Source organism: Manduca sexta, chromosome 27 (genome assembly GCF_014839805.1).
Source record: "Manduca sexta isolate Smith_Timp_Sample1 chromosome 27, JHU_Msex_v1.0, whole genome shotgun sequence".
NCBI classification, from domain to species: Eukaryota; Metazoa; Arthropoda; class Insecta; order Lepidoptera; family Sphingidae; genus Manduca; species Manduca sexta.
In genome coordinates this window covers 5871114-5896798 of record NC_051141.1, presented here as the reverse complement: position 1 = coordinate 5896798, position 25685 = coordinate 5871114, and the positions used below count along the sequence as shown (strand labels likewise).

At 34.5% G+C, this 25685-nt stretch overlaps 1 protein-coding gene across 3 annotated transcripts in view; it reads right to left on the bottom strand.

Annotated features, from left to right (window-relative positions):
• LOC115450844 (forkhead box protein L2) overlaps positions 1-14276 on the bottom strand; it is a 58689-nt gene extending 44413 nt beyond the window's left edge. For 2 of the 3 annotated variants that reach the window (XM_030178962.2, XM_030178963.2), the window contains exons 1-2: positions 13561-14276; positions 9819-9991 (exon numbers count right to left, since the gene is read on the bottom strand). In XM_030178962.2, the coding sequence (XP_030034822.1) occupies positions 9819-9991; position 13561 (174 nt within the window). In that variant the 5' untranslated portion in view covers positions 13562-14276. Of the gene's footprint in view, positions 1-9818; positions 9992-13556 lie in introns of all 3 variants that reach the window. The other variant, XM_037444023.1, reaches the window with a different exon arrangement.
• Positions 14277-25685: the final 11409 nt, after the last annotated feature.

The window sequence follows — 25685 nt, the reverse complement described above, 5'->3', positions numbered from 1 at the left end:
TTATCGCGTTCGTATAGGTTTAGTTTTCAAATATTTTTAGAACATTTTAAGAGGAACAATTCCGTCATTCATGTTTGTTGCGTTTAACCGTTTACGCAGCGCACGAAACAGAATCTCTCAAAAGGAATAAATTTTCCCCGTATTTGCAACAACGAAACATTTTTCATAGATGCTCCGCTCCTATTGGTTATATAGTGATATTATATACTCGTAGCCTTCTTCGATAAACAGGAGTAAAAGAATTTTTCAATTCGAACCAGTAGTTTATGAGATTACCGCGTTCAAACAAACTTTCCAGCTTTATATTATAGTAAAGATTTTTCATTTCGACCAACAATTTGGACTGAGAGTAATAACCGCATCGGCTACATAATATTTTCACTGCTATGTACATTTAATAAAATATCAGAATTTTCCGCCATAAACCAGGTGGATGAATCGTCGATAGTCTGAACATAATAAAATACTAGTACCCAGTGTGTTTAAACGGTGAAAGGAAAATAATAAAAAGTTAGAGAGAATAAAGATGAAATATAACGCATATAGATCGGCGATAGCTTAGTTGGGTGTGGAACGGACTGCCGAGACGAATATCCGCAGGTTCAAATCCTAAGGGCACACACCTCTGACTTTTTTTAGATTGTGTGTGTATTCTTTGTGAATTATCGCTTGCTTTAACGGTGAAGGAAAACATCGTGAGGAAACCTGCATACTTGAGAAATTCTCTATAGGAATTTTAAAGGTGTGTGAAGTCTACCAATCCGCACTAGGTCAGCGTGTTGGACTAATGCCTCATCCCTCTCAGAATTAGAGAAGGCTCGTGACCAGCAGTGGGACAGTGTATAATACAGGGCTGTTATTACTATTATTACAAACACAAGTTCATATTCATGAAAATAAAAATATTGAACACATTTATAAAATAGGACATCATATGACTGACAACTTTTTTCAGACCCATATTTCGAAGTGAGTAGGTCACAGGACTAATTAAATATAAAAAACTTATTCGATTTGCAAATTCTAAGGAAATACACTTTTTATGCAATGACCTTATAAACTATTAATGACTTCTGCGTGAAAATAAGGCCCCTGGAATTTGTAAACAAAACACTAAAGATAGAAAAATATATTAATAAACGACATGTTAATCGAGATAAATAATGATACGGAACAGTGAATGATTAGAGTTGAAAAAAATAATCGGAATTCCAGTAAGTAATAATTTGTATAATTAGAAATAAGATACCAACAATCAGCGTACAAAAAAATTGCATGTAATAATAGCCAATGTGGATGTTTAAACCGAAGATCTGTTTACGTAATAAAGCAACAACTATGCGAAATTTTATGAATTAAAATTACTTAATAATAATAAATAAAGTTTACCCAAATTATATATGTACTAGCCCGTATCTGCATAACATACTTGTTTTTTCCCGTTGATGTTTGTATAAAGTCTATTGTGCTCGCTGTTAAATTAACCTTTAATTAATTAATCAGCGAACATTTTGTATTAAAATTTCAGTTATTTGTTAAAGAATTTTAAAAACTATTTAAAAAATCTGAATCCCACCGGAGTAACTTACCGGGATGAAATCATAGCCTATGCGTTAATGCAAGACATTATCTAGGTGCATGCTAATTTTATCCAAATCCGATTAGCTATTTCTGGGTTTACTTTTAAGAAACATCCCAACATTTTCCACAACTCTCATATTTATAATATTAGCAACAGTGGAATAAAAAAATATAAAGACTAGCTGTGCCCACAATGTCCTCTGTATGGGTTACATCAGCCTATCTCATACCCTTCTCAATACAACTATCGGTATCGCAGAAAACGCGCGGCGCGTGTGGCCCGTCTCTCCTTTTGACCATCATTTCCCAACTTACCCTATATGTGCTATACACAAAATGAAGCTTGATATGTTTTAGTAACTAGATTTTGGTTCCAATGAGTGACTTTGGCGTGATTCACATACATAATCATTTGCACAAACAGACAAAAAATTCAATAGTAGTTTTACTTTTACCTATTCCTCGCATCTTCCAAGTAGGCATTTGTTTTTTCAAAAATATTTAATACAGGTAAAGACAAATCAATTACACCACCTATACATTATTTTATGCTGTCCTATAAAACAAAGACGAATTTCGAAAATAAAATAAAGTAAAGAGGAAATAAATTATATTCCGCTTAATCTACACAAGTGAATTGAACCTAACAAAATAAAAAATTGCAACGGAGTCAATTGGCTCGTGAAATAGGTCCATTGTGTGTTGAACGTGAATTAGCTATAGCTTAGCAATATTACCGATAAGCTACTTTTCAGCTACATCAGTTCATTTAGCTCTTAAAACCGTCTTTTAAGATCGACTCTCGGTTGGAGTGAGTCGGATGAAAGTTGACGCTTGTTAAACATACATATGTAAAAGAGTACTTGCAGGCCACCCACGAGCACTGCATTGCTCGGAGAAGCATTCCGTTGCACGCACCGCCATGAATACCCTGCGCGCAGTACTTTCAGCAAATCATTTAAAAAACTACAGTTTGCGCTGGACACGGTATGGTTGGTTTGTTAAACAAAATACAATTTAACTTTAACGATGATTTTACGCTACAGTTTACAAGATATTTTTTTTAATTACTTTGGTGGGTTAAGGAATATATATCCATTATTATTCTTTCGAGATTGGATACAATATTATATAATTATTTTATCATATTAGACATATATATAATTATCGAATGTTTTGTACATTCTTTGAACTGGAGAAAATACAATAGGCTTCATCCAAGTATGCAGTATTGTATTATTTTGTATAATAAATCTCGAAACTGTTGATTGCCATTTTTGACAACAATCAACTAACCACCCTACATGTGTTTATAGTAGCGGTGGTTTTTTGACTGTTATATTTTTATGGATCAGTAACAGTATACTTATATATAGTCCATTGAAATGTTACATTTTTTAGGCCTTACCTTGCGTTTTTTAGAGGACGCAATTTTATTTTTTTGAAGTGTAGGGGGTCAGTCTAAAGCTAAAACCAAGTTTGTGGGGTCGCCACCCTTGTCCCACGGCCGCCATCTTGAAAATAGGGGTTGAAATGGTTTTTACGATGTATCTCTTAAACTATTTATCTGACAAAAAATGTATAAACATTTTTGTTGCAAATTAAATTCTCTACAACTTTGGTCTAGTAACTTTTGTCGTAGAACTATTAATAAAAAAGTTATTAGCGTATTTGTTAAGAAATTCAATGTTAAGCAATGTCCATTGCAACGTCATGAGAACGTGTGTTTATAAGGTTCATAATTCTTTTTTTTGTACTCTCATTAATACCCAAATACCCAAGGGACCATTAGGGAACAAAAGAACATCTGCCTGCTATTATTATTATTATTTCTAACCTCTCTTATTGTAAGTAGCTGATAATATTGTGTTGAAGTTGTCGTTCAACTTATATCTTTTAGTTGTGCTACATATTTCTGTACGTGCGGATGTATTTTATTCTGTTTTTAATTGTGAAGACGATTTCGAATGAATTTAGACACGATTTTAACTTTAGTGAAAACTACTTTTTTTTTATTAGCATTTTGACTTTTAAAAGACTTTTAAAAGTCAAATGCTAATAAATAACTTACTTATGACAACTTCAACACAATATTATCAGCTATTCTTACAAAAAGAGAGGTTAGAAATAATAATAATAATAGCAGGCAGATGTTCTTTTGTTCCTTAATGGTCCCTTAGGTATTTGGGTATTAATGAGAGTACAAAAAAAAGTATTATGAACCTTATAAACACACGTTCTGATGACGTTGCAATGGACATTGCTTAACATTGAATTTCTTAACATTTTCGCTTATAACTTTTTATTTATAGTTCTACGACAAAAGTTACTAGACCAAAGTTGTAGAGAATTTAATTTGCAACAAAAATGTTTATACATTTTTTGTCAGATAAATAGTTTAAGAGATACATCGTAAAAACCATTTCAACCCCTATTTTCAAGATGGCGGCCGTGGGACAAGGGTGGCGACCCCACAAACTTGGTTTTAACTTTAGACTGACCCCCCCTACACTTCAAAAAAATAAAATTGCGTCCTCTAAAAAACGCAACCCCAAATGTAACTTTTCAATGGACTAATACTCCTGTAGTAGAATGCTATGATAACTATTTACTTTAGTTTCTACCCGTTCATATCGTTTATCATTAATTGGTTGTTATGTGTGTGATCTTAAGAATGGATATTTTTTTTATGTTTTACTGCATCGAACGCACTGCTGATTAAAAATGAAAATTGTTGATATCTCTTTTATATGGAATAATTGTCTTTACATAATTTTTTCAGCTATCTGAGATTATTTTTAAATAATCACAAGTAGCTGCAAAATTTTTATTTTATTTTTTTTTATTTTTTTATATTTTTTTATTTATTTATACATATAACACCATAACAGTTTTACCCAATGCAATGTTATACAGATTTAATTTTAACAATCTACTTCAACACATCTATGAGCCATTTCAGTGAATTCTGACAGGTTACAAAATACAGGTTACAGGTTAAATGATGTAACGACTTTATTTGATCACAAAGAAAATGAAATATTGAGTATCAGAGAATAAATAGTAAAGGAATATATCAATTAAAATTCTTAATGTGGAACATTTTGGCAACAGGTTTTAAATTAGGTATATATGTCACAGCGTAAGGAACTCGCTTTATTACGTGGTTAGCGAAAATGCCTGTATTACTAGCTAAGCGAAAAAACAACGCTTCATTTAAGTATGTGCAAGTATAACATTGGCATGATTTTGTAAAATGTATTACGATTGAGGTCGATTATTGCGAAATGTTCATTATGATACGTATTTCGTTGGTAATTTATGATAGGACTATTAAAGATTTATAGATTTAAGTAAAATAACTTTCAATTATTCCTCTCCATGTATTCATACGTACTAGATATATATTTGACTTCTATATAGCCATTTGTAATTGTTTATTATACCGATCATATTCTAATATATTAACTATAAATATTATATGGAAGTCAAGAAGTCCTGTATGCATAATATTTTGTAACATATTGACTAAATATTCAACATTACCACTATAAAAAGTAATCTAATAAAATCTAACGAAATCCCGTAAGGAGATGTAAGATTTTTGAACCGTGACGATGAGAGGCAATAGTATATAATTATAATAGACGCAGAATGCAGATGTGAAACACTATGTCAGAACAAGAACTCAACTTTTGAGAAATTGTAGCATGGTTAAAAGTGAAATAGATACTTAATATTATTATACATTAACTTTTAAAAAATGGACTTATTAATACTTACACGATTAGATTTTTTTACTAAATTATGATTCCCAATGGACTTAAATAGCTCTATTTATAGGCGGTTACGATTTTTACTTTAATATTACTTTCTCACTTCTTAACAGAAATTAAAAATCGCCGATTTACAAGCGAGCAAATACTTCACTAGCCAATCAAAATTATATAAAAACAATTCAGGTTTTTAAGCAAATACAAAACGGAATTTATGATAACGGTAATAATTATGCCTACATGTTTAAAATAAATGTGTATTTAATTTTATCTGCCGAAATATGGCTTTATAAAATTATAAAATCAATCGAATCACCCTAAAAGGTAGGTAAACAAGGAACAATATAATTAACAAAATTTTAATTCAATATTGAATGTAAACAAAAACACGTAAATGAAAATTGATACAATGCAGGCTTATAAAGACGTCATTATCCAAAATATGCGATACCATTTATAACATATTGGTTTATTGAAATAAGTTGTGTGCTATGCACAACTAAGTTTAAACACATTGCTTCAGTATTATGAAATCTATTGCATTAACATTATTATATAATCAAAACATATAAGAAGATTTTTTCGTGTATACTTGTCATTTATTTTCACCATCTCTCAAAATTATAGACCTTTAACTAAAGTTATTATGGTTTTCCTATATTTTTACTTTTGTGGGTTTATAATACTTAAACTACAGATGGTGATATCTTGATGTTGCGTTAAATCACATCCATTTCAGGAAATGTGAGCGTTCATAAACATTTGAGATCACTAGTTGATCCGTTTATACCTTTACAAGCAAATTGTTCTAAGTCTCGCCTTATTGATTAACCGCCTCAGTGGCGAAGTTTTAGTCCGTGCTCCGTACTACTGCATCGAGGTCTCGAGTTCCCATCTCAAAAAGTTAAGTCACGGACATTGAGTTTTCAGCTTTGTGAAATTTATGATATGGCGAGAGGCTTGCCCCCTCCCACGCAAAGCGACGAAACTCTCACTGAGAAATTCGGTGTACTATTAGCACTTCTGCTTACCTTTGGGAATAAAAAGCGTGAGTTGTGTATTATTGATTAATCAGTAAAAACATGGGATTCATTTTTTTTATTGCTTTGTATGACGAGACATGCTGGCCGTTCGCCTGATGTCATTGACATGAGATGTTAAGTCCTTTTATATCCAGTAATTACACTGGCTACAATGTCCTTCATACCGGGACACAACACTGACTACACACTGTAGCTTGACGGCAGAAATAGACATTACGATGACACTTACCCAAACATACTCTCACATATGAGACCTACCACCAGTACTAATTACACGCTTACATACAATAAACATATATATAATCAATACATATTTAATCACATTAATTCGTATAAAGAATTTAAATATTTATCGACACTACCTATGTGTAATATATTGCCTTTTATTCGTACGGTTTCAAATCAAGGTTCTTTGAGTGGTTTGAGTCTTTGAACATTAGTACAACAATGGGCAATAGCACATGCGGACGCACTTAAAAATGCAATACTTTTCACATTTGTCACAGGGCCGCTCGAATTACAACGGGAGTCATTCGAGACGCCGCGTGTTGTACCAGCTGAGCGTACGTCATCGGGCATGATTCTTGTGCATTCTCGAAACAATGTCAATGATTTCTGAACTTGATTAATAGTCACAAATTTAATTATAGGTAATAATTTTATCCACACAACATGCTGGCCTGTAGGGCTTTTGAGTCTTGTTAAAGTTTTCATCTATTTCAATTGCCAGAAAAATGTCTAAAATGTAGTTATGTATTTTTTAAATAACAAATATTAACAACGTTTTGTTTCAGCCCTATTTAGCATTTTTGAGTTAGTCATTCAATACAGTACATTACTGAATGGTTTGAAAATCATATTTTAACTTATACGTCAACCAAACTTGACACTAAAGTAGCATATGCTTTTTGGATTAAAAAATCCGGAATCATTATTAATCAATCCTCAGTCTTTCAATTTAATTTACTGCATATAGATACTACTCTACAGTGCTCTCACAATGATCCCTTTGTGCTGCTCCGTTTTCACAAATATTATTCATGTAATGCCTATTCGAAGCACCATACGTTTCGGTAACCAATTTCAATTTCGTTCGTCTGTATCGACTGTCTAGTTTCCGAAATCAAATGCCAAATGATTTGTGAATTGTGTGGGTCGTCTCCGTCTCTTGTCAACACATCTGTATAGTGTGGAACAGCATGTCAGTAGTCAGCATTTCAAACAGATAATCAATTTGCTTATACATATGCAAATAATGTGTGTGAGCTAAAAAATATAATACATGAAGGTAGTTTATTAAATGTTATCGATATAATATATATATTCCTTTATAGTATTTTCACATTCAACACCATTCATAAAGCAGTGATATATTTTTAACTAACCAAGACCTTATTGCTTTTTGAATAAATGGTATAAAAGAAATTCACAAAAACACACACAATCACACCTTTTATGCCCGAAGGGGTAGGCAGCGGCGCAAGTGGTGCTTGTACGAAAGCCGATATTTTCCGCCGTATGTTTCGCCATATCGGGCACAAATTCTCGACTCCAGGGTCAAAATGAGTAAAAAACCCAATATCACTTTTTCGGACCTGAAGCATCGTACCCCGAATCTCAGCACTGTAATCATGCCATAATATAACTACGCCACCGAGGCAATCTAAAAATTCATTATTTCATTTGTTAAAGAAATTCATTAATATTGTTATACATCAGTTGCAATAAATTAACGGCCATACAAAATGCTTCGTTTGGGAGAATAACTAATAAAAAGTCACACTATATTAAAAATTACATACGCTAATGTATAATACGTTCTGGTTTCGTTATACATATATTTTTTGATCAATAATATGTTATAAAGTAAATAATACTGAATCTTATTGACAATCTGTTGGTCAGTTCGCGATAAACTTATGTCAGGGACACGTGATGATAGTATGAGATGTACACTCAATTCTGTTCATAGTTTATTTAATATTTATAAAATTACGCCTCTATCACATTATTTTTAAATACAACACGCGGAATCTAAACGTAATCGATGTATATTTAAAATTTGCTCATCTATACTTATTACTCAATATAAACATGAGGACAATAACAAATTACGATTAATGTTAAGTTGTGTAGAATGTATGAAACCGCGTGGCTGCTTGACTAAAGTGTATAAAAACAAATAATAATACAGCATTTTATAGATATTTCGATATATTGCCAATAATTAAGTAAGATAATAAGAATAAAACTCAAATAAACAAGGTCGGTGATGTAACAGGCGGTGACGAACACGTCCCGATAACACCAGTTCAGTGTTGTTCAACCAAACGTCATGATCAACAGCACTTATTATGAAAGTAATTATAACATAAAATTGATTAATTACATGGGAAAACGCGGTTTATTTACAAATAATCTGCGTTTTGATGTTTATTTATCAAATTGTTACGAGCCTACTTGGCTAACTCGTACGTCGTTCGATGTTCTACAATTTAGATGTTGATTTAAACAAAACATAAGGTCTATCAAAACAAAATACAGTGTTTATTACATCCATCTTGCCGCGGACAAAATAATGTAAATTTTTCTTCTTCGGTCACCCAACAACTTTTTATTTTAATTTATTTCTACTTTGTATCTACGTGCCACTAGTTGAATCTAATCATACTATTAACACACAATATGTTGGCCAATATAAGGCTCCAACCACGGACCTTTTGGTTCATACCCCATATGTGCTACGACTACACCAAAAAGGCGACAGGCGTTTGTTGTTTTACGGTAATGGTTATAAATCATTGGAAACACTTATGTCTTTATGCACGCAGCGGCGCGGGCGCACCGCGCGGCCGCCGCTCAAATGGCCAGTTACAGGGCAGAAACCCTACGCCCTACCGACGCTGCACCTTCAAATTATTCTTGTTTTCACGCCTTGCGCTGCATTTCATCATTTCAACGTAATATTTTTTGCTTTTATTATCGACGCTTTTATGGTTTAAAAAGGGATTTGTTTTGCCACGCTTTATGTGATTCGTATTGGCATTAACACTTCGCTTTTCATAATTCTTTATTCGATGCCGGTCGCCATGTGGCACTGCGCGTAGATAAATACTTCGTGAACGAAAACAGATTATCGTATTACGATTGTGCGACCTCGTTGATCTCTTCGGTTCAAGTCTTTCAAAGACGTCATGAAAGTCATTATTAAAATATAGTTAATACGACCCAATGTACCTATTGTCAGGTTTATCGAGCTAAATATTTTAGTCTTATGAGCATATTTGGGCTTTATTATTGTACATACAGAATATTATGACCGATTTATCAAAATAGATCCACGTTGCACAGTGCACCGTTTATGTCTAGCCGATATAAGTAAAGGTGGGAAGTAAAAGAAACAAAGAGGCTGACTCACCGTAGGATGTACGTGATGGTGGGAGTATAGTTGCATTCTGCGCATGTCCAACGTGTACGGGCTCGATGGGATATCGTTCATGTCGAAGGTTGTCTCCGGATGCAGGCCAGGAGTCAGCCGGGATACATCTTCGCCCTCCCCATCGAGTCTTGCTCCATCAGCGCTGCGAGCCACTGTTGACAACAATCACTACAATCGTTATTGCACATTTAAACAGTTTACAATATTAAATACGTTTCCTAACCAACAATATACTACTAGCTATTAATCATCTGAAAATTCATTGAATGAGCTGGATAAAGGGATACTTTCGTAGATACTGGATCTCATTTAAACGGATTAGAATGAATATAAAGCATTTTCTGCTCACATTGTGACAAATACGAAGTAAGATTGAAATGGTGGTTATTATAAAGAATTACATATGGGTATTATAAGGTTTATGAATATCAGTATGTAACATCTTTGTAGAATGCCTGTACCTTTAATAACTATTCACTTAATTACACAATAATTATTTCTAGCCAAATTATTTGTAACTATAAAGTGCTTATGGATTGTAATTTAAAATAGTATATTTTAAAAAGGCAAGCTAGCAGTTTCATATTGTATACGTGCATTTTCAACGCTGCAGCTTATGAACTGATCATGTACTTAGTCCAGAATCCAGATTGTTGAGTAATTAGCCGTAAAGACCGCGTCTGAATAAACTGGGACTGGGAATATCCTTCATCGAAGACGATCTTGGATGGTGAGAACTTTATAATTTTTACTTTGAATATCGTCTTCTTAAGGCCTTCCCCCGAGAAAACGGCTACGAGCATTCGTTCTATATATTTTCAGCGCACAACGACGGTCGGAAATATGCAATTTTTTATGAATAATTGCTTAAAATTAATTTCAGGTCTTTTATAATAATTTTAAACTACCAAAATATACCTCATTAAATTGTCGATGTAATATTGTTGGTTGTAAATTAATATTATGAATACTTTAGGAGAAGATTCGCGAAAAACTTTAATGGCATTTTCATTATGATATTAATGAAACGATATACATATTCGAAAAAAACTAAAACGACCTAACTAAACATAACATATTGTAGGAATATTGGGTTGAATATTTTTTCTATACGCATTATAAATTTTTAAAAATACGGTTAGCGCGTCGTTTTCCTGGGGGCACCGCTCTAAAGGCTTATTTCGACGTGTCGCTTTCCGGCCACCCGACATGTAACGCCGACGCAATGCAACATTTTTTATAGGGCATCAAAGACAACCGACATTAACATACCTTATTAACATCAGTTTAAATAATATAATAATAATAATATCAGCCCTGTATTATATACTGTCCTACTGTTGGGCATGGGCCTCCTCTACTACTGAGAGGTATTAGGCCTTAGTCCACCACGCTGGCCTAGTGCGGATTGGATAGACTTCACACACCCTCGAAAAAATCCTATAGATAATTTCACAGATATGCAGGTTTCCTCACGATGTTTTCCTTCACCGTTAAAACAAGCGATAGATAATTCACAAAGATTACACACATATTTTTTTTTAGAAAAGTCAGAGGTTTGTGCCGTTGGGATTTAAACCTGCGGATATTCGTCTCGGCTGTCCGTTCCACAACCAACTAGACTATCGCTGCTTATACATGAGTTTTTTTAAATCTGTTATAATGAACACCCGATTCCATGAAATATTTAGTTGCAGTGTACAATTTTTGGACCACAATAAAGTAAGAAAGGGACATCTTTGACAGCGAATAATCTTCATAATAGACCGTTCAATGCACGATATTATGGTTTTTGAACCTAAATATATTAACATTTTCACAGAACGCATTATACATTGGAAAAATCTTGTATCATAAAATAAATACACGATAAATTGAGATTCTTCTACTTTTTTGAACTCGTTCAAAGTTAAGTTGAATTGTCTATAAAAGTTGAATAAGGACGGTATTGGCAACAGTAGTAAAATTATGTCTTTTCATAAAAAGTATTTATGCATCTATTTACATCTTACGCAGTTGAATAAAGTGACTGCATACTGTGTGCGTATGAACCAGCTCTAAATAAAGAAATAGTTTTTATACGACAGAAGGTTATGGATAGCTTAACCATCGGTTGGCGCTATGGGATAACAAGACGCATTAGTACTTCGACCAATCTTCAATCCAAGCAGTTAAGGGGAAGACATAGGCTTCTTGATCAATATAAATCCTCTAAACAGTAATTGTTTAAATAAAAAATGAGTTGGCATTTCCGGTTGGAAATATTTGTTTGTATGTTTTCACTTTTTCATGTGTCATTTTTCTTTGCATTCAGAATAAAATATAATTATTACTTCATCTATGAAATAATATCATTGTAATATAGTTGTAGAATATTATGCTGGGCCACATTTACATATTATCAGATAGTTTTTAATTCAGTAAGTTATTTAGGTTTCCATTTAATTTACATTTTTAATCACCTTATTTTAGGCCACAACAGATTTTGTTTTTTTTTTTTACTATATTGATATTTTAGAAGTAATACTATATTTGAATGGTCCTACAAGGCAATGGCCTACAAGGTGGACGGACGACCTGGCTAAGGTCGCAGGAAGTCGCTGGATGCAGGCCGCTTCCAACAGGTCGACGTGGAGATCCTTGGGGGAGGCCTATGTTCAGCAGTGGACTTCCTGTGGCTGAGATGATGATGATGATGACTGTATTTGAATACTTTATAAGAATACGTACTTACGCTAACAAGTTAAAGGCCGTATCGAGCTCTCAGATTCCTAATATGGCCACAATAAATCATATTACTAAAGAGTTTTTTTTTTGTGTTATAATGCAAAATTTCTACGATTTTTTATAGTTATTTTATGATTATATACGTTGCAATTTACTTAACGTCTTTCTTTATATTTCTTCGTGAAGATTTTTGAAATTGAGTGCGCATCAATTGTACCGTTACCTTGATTCACAATTTTGTTGATGCTAAATTGAAATATATCCACGCATTACAGAAACTGGGTAATGAATTTGTCAGCATTAATTCGCTTCTATATAACATTCATACTTCAATGCGTATTTACGAAGCAGTTAATTGCTTAGAAATAAGTTTTGATAATGTTAGATGAAATTATTCAAATTTTCTTTTTTTTGCAACAAAGGTTTGCAAGTCTTAGATATGTTGTAAATAAAAGCAATTTTTAGTGCTATTTTGAGCGTTGAAATTTTACTTATTGTTTATGGCTTCTTAATATATCTACTTAAAATATAAATACTCTGGCAATCTACCAATTAGGATCATTACAATACGATTTTCCCTTCTTACCAGGGCCCTCACATTCTTGCTTAATTTTAAGCAACTGTTTGAAGAAATAAGGTTTTAAGTAGGTTGATAGATCTATCAAAGATATTGATGCACGAAAAGGAATAAAAAAAGTATATTTTGTGGAACCATGAAAACTCTACATAGCGTCGCACGTTCTAACATGACGCTGCCTCCCATAGTGCGTCGCTTATTCAAATAATAAAATGTTTTAAGTACAAGAATGTTTGTTTGTTTGTTTTACAGATAACTTTAAAAACTATTAAACACTGTGATTGTTAAATATGAACATAGTATTTACAACCGTTTTTATTGTGTTATCTGTAATAATTAACACATTCTGTTAAAATTTTTTTCAGGAGACTATTCTAAACTCTTACACATATTCGCACTTATTTATTACTCACCCACTTTTTTAAATTCCGTACGAAGCACTTCCTCAATACCCGTTTTGATGTTTAAAAGTCTTCGGATAAACACGCAATTTTGGTTAACATCCTCGGTAACAACACAAAAAGTTCATGAAAGTTCTTGCGGCACTACTAATTATTCATTCTAATAGTTTCCAAATAAACACTCGTAACTGTTCAACTCGATACGCTGATTACTTTGTAAACGGTAAAAGTAAATATTATTGAGTTATAATATTTTATTTTTAAAATAAAGTTGAGGGCGCGCGCTGGGCGGGCGGGCGCGTGATCACGCTCGCGGCGTCGGCTCGTCGACTTGTCGGCTTGTCTGTTATGTCGCGCTGGACGCGGTGCGAGAGACGCGCGCGCTCGTAGCCGCCCGACGGACTGACTCAAACACCAGCCGCTAGCCGGCACTCGACAACCGCTGCTCGCTGGCACCAATGTCGCGGTGTCGCGACACGCTCGCTGCACATTCGCGGCACAGTCGCCATGTCGCCGCGTCGCGCACGCATTCACCAACTTCCACTATACCGCATACGTAAACTCACTCAATTCAACATTTACCTGAAACAATTTACCATCACCAGAACTACAACTTGCCAAACAAAATCTGATCTAACTGAGCGATACTGCGCCTTCGGACCAACTAGCGACGGGGCTTTGTTAGATAAATTACTGTACCACTAGTAACGTAATTGTTGAAAAATGGTACGCTATTCTCAATCAAGGAAAACGTAATCTTTGCAATATGGAACGCAGCGAGTGGGGAAGGCCGCGGCCTCATTGGCGGGGCAGTGCCGCCCAACGCCAATGGCACGAGAAGGAGGAGCCGAATTGCAAGCGGTTCGAAGTTTGGCGAGACAAGTCGACTGCCTCCAGTATTTCTTCTTTTTAAGACATCATTAACGAAAATAGGTTCCGCTTTTTTAAACTCTATATTTCCTGGCGACGCGCTGGGTACCAAACGCGCGCTGGGTATCAAACGAGCGCGAGAAACTTAGCTTTCTGAGAGAAATCAAAAAATACGAAGCATTTTGCTAAAAATATATTTCCAAAAATGCATCACAAAATGAGGCGTAAATAGGGCTATATATACTGTTGATGTTCTAATATTTTTTATACTTAATACAAAATGATCTCGTACATTAAGGTATGCTACGGTCTACTCAATCACCACGATGTACCGTTGGAAAATAACATGTTAAGATTAAACAATATTTTCAAAATATTATATCAATTATCAACCGAATTTATTTGTGTCATTTGTTATTGAATTTGTCTTTACAACTTAGACATCTCTAACTTAGTTAGATTACAAAGAAAGACGTTGAAATAATATTTCAGAACCGCAGTATGTCTCCGCCAAGTTTGATAGAACCGCTATGTCTATTTTTAGCGCTACGTAGCAGGGTGTGCCAGCAGAACATAATAGTTAATACTGAGCAATAAGATACTAAAGATCTAAGTCTTAAGATTAAGACTGATCAACATAATTAATTATACTTATTCGAAAATTCATGGGATTTCGTGAAGGTAACTCGCTTGCTAATGTACACCTTGGTCAGCTCGGCGTTCAAATATATTATACAAATATTAATTATAATTATTACTATCTCTATAACGTAGATGAATTCTCGGTACAAACAACTGTAAGGTTCTGAGATTGAATCCCAGGTCGAAACGAAATGACCTTTGAGAATTTTTGCTCATTCATAGTATGAGTCTGGAATTTTTGACCTAAATGGCGACAGGCTTGCGTCCTATCAAATCATGGGACGGAACACACATAGCAAAAAGTAAGTGCCCTGATTACATCTATGCTTACCCCTCCGAGGAAATAGGCGTGATGTGTGTTAATTAAAAATTAATACTGACTGTCTTGGGGAGGAGTTGTATTGCGTGTGCGGCACGTGTACAGTTTTGAAGTTTCGGGTACAAATCCTAAACAAGCAGTCATTATGGTTTCTTATGTTTACGCGAATGTTAGGCATTGAAATAAACCGCGATAAATTCTGTAAATAGTTTTATTTCAAAAGGCTATGGGTTTTTCTGTTAAATACCGATCCGGAGTATTAAAATGGTAGCCGCCAGCACCACCCAGTCCATAGACTGGGTGCACTAGTTACACCTCTGCCTTTCCCTTCACAGATAAAAAGCTGGGATGTGTATATAAATATTTTTTGGAACATACTTACAGAACTACCTTGAGCTGATATCACATTGGAATGGGATAAAGTCAAATAAATGAAGACACTGTAAAAACGACTTCAATAAATATTTACCATATTTCCTTTCCTATAACATCTACCTGTGTAATGCAATAGTTATGCCCTTTCGTATAACCTTCGCATCCTATTAAGGGCCGCACAGTTCAAAATGCACTGCCCAGGAACGCTATTACTAGCCCAATGAGGCTGTAGATATGTTTTACCCGATATGGCGAGAGGGTCGCTACTAGTTGCATCTCTAATAGGGCTTTGCCAGCGGCGAAGTTTTCATATAATCCGATTCCTGCCATCTTCCCTTTATGTAGGATTTATGTAAAATGTAATTATCATCAAATCGATTTGCAGACCGTATTATGCATATGAGTACTTATATGTTGTGTCGGGTTCTCTTTCAATAAATTTCACCTTTCCCCACTGCTTTGCATCGGAGATGATCTCAACCTTTCAAGATTTTGCTGAAGCTTTGTACAATCTGTTTTGATTACCTGAAATCTCCATAAACATATTTATGTAGCAAATATATATTAAGCGGCGATAGCCTAGTTGGGTGTGGAACTGACTGTCAAGACGAATGTCCGCAGGTTCAAATCCCAAGGGCACACACCTCTGACTTTTCTAAAATCATGTGCGTATTCTTTGTGAATTTATCGTTGGCTTTAACGGTGAAGGAAAACATCGTGAGGAAACCTGCACATCTGAGAAGTTCTCTATAGGAATTTCGAAGGTGTGTGAAGTCTACCAATCCGCACTAAGCCAGCGTGGTGGACTAAGGCCTAATCCCTCTCAGTAGTAGAGGAGGCCCGTGCTCAGCAGTAGACAAGTATATAATACAGGGCTGATATTATTATATATTATTATTATAGAGTATAATATATTAATGTGTGAATAGGATTGTTAAATAAAATTTTATTAAATTTTACAGCACCTTGATCCGGACATTTATGCAAGCTGGTTCTACGTTAATTTCTCCGGAAAATCTTCGGTTTTCTTGCTTCTGGAACAAAGGTGTAAATTCTATCCATTTGAAATTAGGAATAAATGCACTCAAGACACGATTTATTGCGATAATTTTTCGACATTCATTTTAATATTTGGAATTGTGTGATAATATTATTAAATATGAAAGTAAAGATTATTATTATATTCTGTTTCACTCGATATTGTGGCATAGTTTTTATAGCTCATTTGCTGATTTGATTACCTTTAGCCTAAACTTTTAATAATTTTAAGTTTTGGCACAATCCAGTTCTGATTATTCAATTTTAGTTTAAAGGTTTTAATAAAAATATAATCATGTATTGGAGCAATTTATATCTAACACTTTAGAAGTTCGTGTAGTTAGCCTGATTTCATTGATTAATACCTAGTGTTTTTTATTGAATATAGCTGTATATACTAAAATTGATTGCAGGTAACTAGAATTCGATCCCAAGCGATGTAGTAATAATGAAATGTTTATTTCATTATTGCTACATCGCTTTATTAACGTAAATAAATAATCATTTCATTATTGCATTATTGCATTATTAACGGCAAGTGTGTACCGTCCCATGATGTGATAGGGGACAAGCCTATCGGTATATCGAGCAAAAATTACAAACTCCGGGTTACTGAGTAAAAAAACCAAATATTACTTTGCCCAACCCGGGAATCGAACCCAGTACCTCAGAGCGCTGACGTTCCGCGCATGTTGTACAACTACGCCATCGGGACAGGCTCACCAACACTATTAAATATTATTATTTATCATTTTATGCAATAAAACGATAAGTCCAGCACGTCATGTGTCCTACTAATAGGTGTACACAGCATTTACCACTCACAACATATAAAATCTAAAACATAATATAAAGGACGTAGAAGATATGAACTATTAAAATATGAAATCATTGATTATAGATATAACAAATAATTTGTTTGAATAATGTTATGCCATATTATTAGCGTCGATAACCCAACAACATATAATTATTATGTTTAAAATAAATCTTTTTTTTTTTGGTTTCGCGGAGAAAGTGCCTTAATACTACCGCCCAGCCTTCATGGGGGGCGACTGAGCGGTTATGCTGGGGTAACCGTGCCTTACGGCCCGGCGTTGAGCCGCCCGGATTTGATGGTGACCTTCGGGCGCCCGCCAGGCCTAGTCCCTAACCCTATATACAACTTAAACCTATGCACAGCCTACCAGCTAAAACTCCGCAGTGGCCCTCTTCGGCGCATTTGGGACGGCTGCGGGCTTCCTCTGACGTTGAAGTGTCTAAGTCTGCCGCCGTAGCCGCCCCTGCGCAGTGCCGCCTTGCTGCCCGTCTCCTATGGGGATGTTTAAAATAAATCTATCATTTTGTGTTTTTTTTTATGCGTTACGGCAAAGTGACCCCACTACACATGATGGTAAGTGCAGTGGGACCAAATAGAATGTCGATTGAAAATAAATTATTACCCCCCTTAGCAGTCGGCACAATTATGCTGGTTTGTTGGTACCGAATATACACAGGCTGATCCTGGAACGCGACATACGTTGGCCACCAAGCCGGGGTTTACCTTGTGTATGGTGGTCGCTATCAGCTGTATATAAAATATATCCTACTACCAACAATTCTGTATAATTTGGCAATACACTACGTTTACACGTTTCATATTAAAATCATAGAATATCGAATAGTGATATAATATCGAAGTGCCATTCAGTATTAAACATGGAAACAAAATTAGCCAATAGTCATTGCTAAGTGAAACTGGTACACACTGGTACAAATGGTCTCAAAATCCGGGCCCATTACATTTTTTTGGAAAAGAAAGAAAAGTTTTAGGAAAATTCTTTGCTTCTAGAGCCGATAGCGTACCGACGCGACAGTGTGGAGTGCTACAATTGTACCATCGGTGATATTCGGGTAATAGACGGTATAACTAAAAGATATATTTATTGTTACAATAGTATGGTTAGTTTATTTAAATTTTAAAAGGCCTTTTTGATACTTTTTTGTGGTTACGTCTAAGTTTACATTATTTCACGTAGTAATAAGGACATGGCAATTTATAAGAGCCATGGTTAAACGCGATTATAAAGCGTAGATAGCCTAGTTGGTTGTGAAACCGACTGCCGAGACGAGCATCTTTTTTAAAATTATGCGTGTATTCTTTGCGAATTATCGCTTGCTTTAATCGTAAAGAAAAACATGGGGAGGAAATCTGCACACCAAAGAAGTTGTCCATAGGAATTTTCAGGATGTGTGAAGTTCAACAATACGCACTAGGCCAGCGTGGTGATCTAAGGCCTAATCCCTCTCAGTAATAGAGAGGGCCCATGACCAGGACTGGCACAGTATATAATACAGGGCTGATATTATTATAAATATAAAGCGCTACGAACGCTACGTAAGTTTAAACCACTCGCTAATTTAAATGTGCGCACTGAAAATACTGAGAACGTGTGTATCATAAAAACAATTAGTTATTATGATTGATCTGCATCACATCACCCCCATTGGGAAACAGTGCTAGGCAAACCTTATAAGAAAAACCCACACAGTTAAACCCCTAACAAAGGAATCTACACCAGGACCACCAGCCAAACACGATGTAGCTATAACGACGTGTGTTGTGTAAATAGTTATTGCTAGGACGTACATATATAGTATGCATTATATAGAAGTGAATTTAATGCTATGAAACACGATAAACGTCTTATTAATACTTGCACGTGTTGAAAATCAAACCCTTCATATCTATACTTATAATAAATCTGTAGAGAGGTCAATTCTGTACATGAAATATATTTCCAAAATAACTATCAGGGGGTGATTAGGGATCGATACTGATGCCAAAAATGCAATTAGTAAAATTTTTGTCTGTCTGTCTGTCTGTCTGTATAACCGTTATAGAAACAAAAACTACTCGACGGATTTTAACGAAACTTAGTACAATTATTTTTCATACTCTTGAGCTGGTTATAGTATACTTTTCATCACGCTACAATTAATAGGAGCAGAGCAGTGAAGGGAAATGTTGGGAAAACGGGAGAAGTTACTCCATTTTTTAAGCTTCCGTCGCGTGTGCAACCTTAATGGTTAAAGCTACACCGAAATCATGTATGACGGAAATGTTCTCCTTAAAATTATATAAAAAATATCCCACGACAGCATAGCATTTTTGAAGTCCGAAATCTACGCGGGCGAAGCTGCGGGCGGAAGCTAGTTCATAATAAAATTTGATGTTTGAAAATCGGAACTTACAGTCCCACTCAATAAAAGGCGGTAGTCGGTTCAAAGTACATACTTGTTACGTTTTCAGTTTTATTATTTTTGATTAGGTATTTAATAGGTTTTTACTTTTTAAATGAAAAACTGGACAAGTGCGAGTTGGACTCGCGCACCGAGGGTTCCGTATAAATTTCATATTACGTAGGTAAGTACATTGAAAAAGCATCTAACATTATTGCTTCACAGCTTACTAAAAGACAAACTAAGTTAAAGGACAAAATTAAATTTGCTCTTCGGCCTCTAGACCCGGCTATTACACCAACCGCAAATAATAACTTTGTATGAGTAAAAACGCTTTTTTTGTTATCAATGTATAAGTATAATATTTACGGTTCACAGATTTTTTTTTCTTTATTTGTGCTATATAACATACCTACTTGCCAAAGGACAATGCCCAAAACCAGGCTATCTTTGCGTCAGTCATGCGTCTTAACCAAATATCCACGAAAAATCATCATTTTAATTATTACTTCATTTGTATTTATTTCAGTCATAAGCGAATGGGGGTTTAAAAGATATGAAAAAAAAAGTTATTTAATTGTTGCAAATGAAACACCGGATAATTTACTGGGAATATGGCGAATTGATACCAATTCATAACAAATTCCCTTTTTAAATGGAATAAAAAAGTAAATATTATGTACAATAAATGTGCCCGTACTTGAATCTATAATATATGTATTAAATATATTATTCATCTCAAATATATTGTTATAAAATAATATATTTTACTTAATAATTATGACCAAACTCCTAATAGCTGGTAAAAAAAGAGAAAATATTAATCGTTCCAAAAACAAACAAATAGCGACTTGTACTTGCATTGACAGAAATACAATAGTCAGCTAAAACATGTCTGGACTTCATTTTTAATTAATGAATATATGGGTATAGATTTTTATTACACTGGCAATTGAAATTAATGACATTTTGACACTTCAGATTTGTTTGAATGTTAAATCATTAAAGTATTTTAATATATTTTATCTTACTCAACATCGGAGTGTTTTTTTTATGTATTTTAATATTGAGTCGAGAAATCCTCTGTTAAAAAACAACGTGTATAGTGTGCGTTTCGAACTTTGAGACAGAAGGCTTTTAGTTAGCAGCACAATGTCGTCTAGATCCTAGACTCAAGACAGTTAATCGAGACGGCATATCCTGGCGGTGTATTGACTGCACCTTTGCGGCGCCACAGCAACGACAAGTATATTTCTTGGACGAGCTGTCCAGTTTGTAAGTTATGTATGTAGATTATTATTAACATACCCACAATGTGGGAAATATTTTGCCAAAGTTGAAGAAAACAGTTTAACAATAATAATAATCTGAACATGTTAACTCAACTTCTACATTATATTTTAGGTTTCAAGGCTGGAATGATTTTATGCTGCCTGCTGGAGATCAGCTAATAGGGAAGTTCACAGACAACAACATAACATGACCCGACCAGCGCTGCAAGAAGTCATTCACTCCCTTCAGGAGTATACATAAACGTGCTGCAGCTATATCAAATTCTTGTTTTTATTTTGGGATGCCAAGAATATATACCTCTATTAAAAATATACATCTATATAAAAATATGCATCGGATTTCGTATATCTGGTTTTATTTTACTTTCCCTATGATAATTAATTAAAAGCCTAATCAGGCTGTGAAGTGAGTTCCTGGGTTCGATTTCCAGGCCAAGCAACATTTTATCTCGGTATTTTCAACATGAGTTGCCTGGGATCGGAATCCTCCAAATAGGGTTGGCGTCAGGCATACGACCGGTCATAAAAACTAAGCTGAATCTATTCTACAATATGTGTTGACGCCATATTGGAGTGAGATAATGGTAGGTGGAAATAAAGATTAGGTAATCCATGTAACAGAATAAGTCGTAAGTCAGAAAAACATATACACAAAAGGTCAGGTAACATATGTATGCCCCGTGAAAAAACTAATATTCCGCCATACTATGTTAGAAGTTTTATTGGAGTTTCGTCTTATCAGATATGTTAGTACCTATCAGTTTCTTATGAGGGTAATTAAAGCTAGGTGAAAAGACCGTCCACTAATCGCTTATACCAATAACAAGTAGGTACTTCAATATTGAACTTAATCAGGCACGTAGGTACTTTCTACCTTACATTATTGCAGTCCATACTTAACCTCAAAATAACCGCGCTATAAAAATTCTGATTACTCCGAACTCCCATCGAATATCTAATTGTTTTCAATTTGTATACAAATTACGATATATTCCCTATAGTTTTGTGAAGGTTTTGTACAGACGCAAGCGTAGCCCAACTCTCATACAAAAATGGGCATTCTCCTTTCATAATTCGAAGTAAACGGGAAGTAATTTATTGGTTTTGATTACCTTGTAAAATCGCAAAATAAGCGATCATTTGATCGCGTTAACTTGTTTATTTTTTTCACAGCTGAAAGAGACCGTAGTCCCGAATGAGAAAAAGTACAAATACATATAATAGTCATGGACGCCGCCAAGATTATTTTAGGGAGGTGCATCTGTATTCATACACTATAGTAAGTATTATATAACATCATTAATTTAAGTTTTTTTTTTTAAATAAAAGTCGCAAGAACCTGTGGTCGTTAGTTCCCATTATCATTCAGTTATTTTTATTGTGATTTGTTCCGGACAGGGAGGTGCACGTGCACCCCCTATCACCCTCCTCCCGGCGCCCATGATGATAGTAATGAAAACACCTTGTAACTAGTATCGATCACCTTTATTATTGTTATGCCCATTCTGGCAAGGAAGACAGCTCGGCTCATTAAAAAGTAGTAAATTCACAGCGCCAGCCATTATTTTGACGGTATTAGTATGGCCATTAATAAAATTACGTCAGCGTGCATAAATTAAGTATATATTCAGAACGATTCCATACCGTGAGGCGACAGCTTCAAAATATCAAACTCAACGGTCCTCGTTATAGTAAAGTCTTAAGAAGAGCATCTGCCTAGCTCAGGACGGTGAGTGCAACTGAATCTAGTGTGGAGAAAATATCGGCTATAATATATATTTTATTCCTCATTAGAAAGCAACCAAAAGATATAGGTAGTGTATAACTCACGATAGTGAACAAGGTTCATTCCGGAATCATTCTGAGTACTCACACAGTAATATACATAAGTCGTCAATGAGATTTGCGTATGGAATGCACCCCTATAAGCTCTAACTTGTCCATATTACTAACGATGTCATTTTTTAATTTCGAAAAAATGACTGTTGCTATTAGGCGATAAACGAGATTTCCTGATACAAAAGTAATATCACAGTTTTAATTTCTTCTCTTTACGATTGCCCTGTTCGTTTTGAAGTTAATGAATGTGATCTTTATATATTAATTGAATTGGTTTCTTTATATAGCAAAAGATATCTAATAAATATAGTATCCATTAAATGATAATCTAACACACTATTTAATGGTACGTACAAGTTATACAAACGTATAAAATTTGTAGGTGCTGATCTCAAAGCATACATCGTCTTCAGTCTTGGCAGAATTCACTTACCATTGTTATTGCTGGACATCGGATTACACCTTAGGGGGTACAAGGTAAGTGTTTAATAATAATAATAATAATAATAATATCAGCCCTGTATTATATACTTGCCCACTGTTGAGCACGAGCCTCCTCTACTACTGAGAGGGATTAGGCCTTAGTCCACCACGCTGGCCTAGTGCGGATTGATAGAATTCACACACCTTCGAAATTCCTATAGAGAACTTCTCAGATGTGCAGGTTTCCTCACAATGTTTTCCTTCACCGTTAAAGCGAACGATAAATTCACAAAGAATACACACATGATTTTAGAAAAGTCAAAGGTGTGTGCCCTTGGGATTTGAACCTGTGGACATTCGTCTTGGCAGTCCGTTCCACACCCAACTAAGCTATCGCCGCTAAAGTGTGTAAGGGTTAGACATATTGTTAATTACTTTTTACACGGGTTAAAATGACAATAAAATACATGATATTGTTTCCTCTTGTCCCGTCGTGGTCTTGGAGGAATGCTATTAAATTACGCGAGGGAATGGGGTCGCATGGGAGTTAGGTACATACACGCATAAGCATCAGTAGGTAATCATTTATACCACTCTTTGAATGTGCTCCGCGTATCTACCCCACTTTTGCCAACTTTTAAGGCACGACAATCTATAGAAATTAATCATAACGAGTACGTAGGTACACCTACGTAGTCTATAGCTCTATGTAGCATTGTATTACAATCAATGACATCTATGAGAAGGTCATGTAACATACATTTTGATAGCTTGTTTATGTTTCTGAGAGATGTCGCTGTGCAGACCAAATTCTTTATAAGGTTTATATAATAAGGCTTTAAGTGAACTTTCATTTAAAAATTAATTAAATATGTAAATACTATATTTACTAATCAGCGTTAAATTTAATTAGAATCTCAAAACAAACAAAATACAAACATACATAAATATGAGTTCTAAACGCATTTAAAAATGTCTAATAATATGATTTGAAAACATAAATAAGTTTTGTAATTAATATCCAAAATTATAGGTCTGAAAAGTTTTTTTATCCATTAATACATATTGTATCAGTTTTGTGCTGCCACCTACGGTTCATGCATGTTACCTATTATACATTGTAGGTAGGTATCTACTAACTACAGTAACAGAAATTGTTGTTAAATTTTTATAGATGGCATTACTTATACGCCTCTTATGATATTGACAAATTTTATTATGTCTCTTTTTATAAGCTTCTTGCTCTCTTTCCGATATAATTACGTCTATATAATATTTTGCCAAAGGGAGGAACTGGAAGAAGAATGATTGTCGTTTGAGGGGAAAAGAAAATAATGTCTATGGTATTACTACAGGTAATAAATGCACTACAACTATGTTGCCATATTTAGACGTTTACTTACTACTTTAGTGTATTCAGACATATAGTACATTCTCTAGTTAAAAAATATTATTCAGTGCAATGCATTCATAACATTGTAATGATAATATTATAATTACTAACTAGACACAAAATTTTATTCCCATACCCTTAGAATATCAAAATGTTAAAAAAATTATCAACTAAGTATGGACTTTCGTTCGATAGCGTTTTTGTGATATGAGTCACACTCTAACGAAAAGTCAAATTTCGACGAGGATACTGCAAATAATGGCTTTGTCTTACATTATGATCACGTCGGTTTATACATCCGGAATTGAATTTTGAATTTTAAATCTGTATAACGGATTTTTACCCCACACCATTCTTAAATTCAGAATTATTACTACTTTTCAACTCAACGAAAAAACAAAATTAATGAAAAAGAACTTTATTAAGTATTAAGTAATTTAAAAAGAAACGTTTCCTTATGCACCGTCTGGTGGTTTCTTAATATTTGAAATTAAGGTCAGGCGGGGCAAGTGCGCCGACGGGGTAAGTGCACCTACCCTAAAAAAATCGAAAACTATTGATGTTATACAATTACCGCAATCTTATATCTATGCTACTAACTGAAATACAGTTCCACTAAAAAACATAAATGGCTATGTTCATTTTAATACGATTTATTCGCCATTTTATTTTAAGTGTCATTTAGACCTGTTAACAGAGATGACCCCGTGAAAGATAACATCAAATAT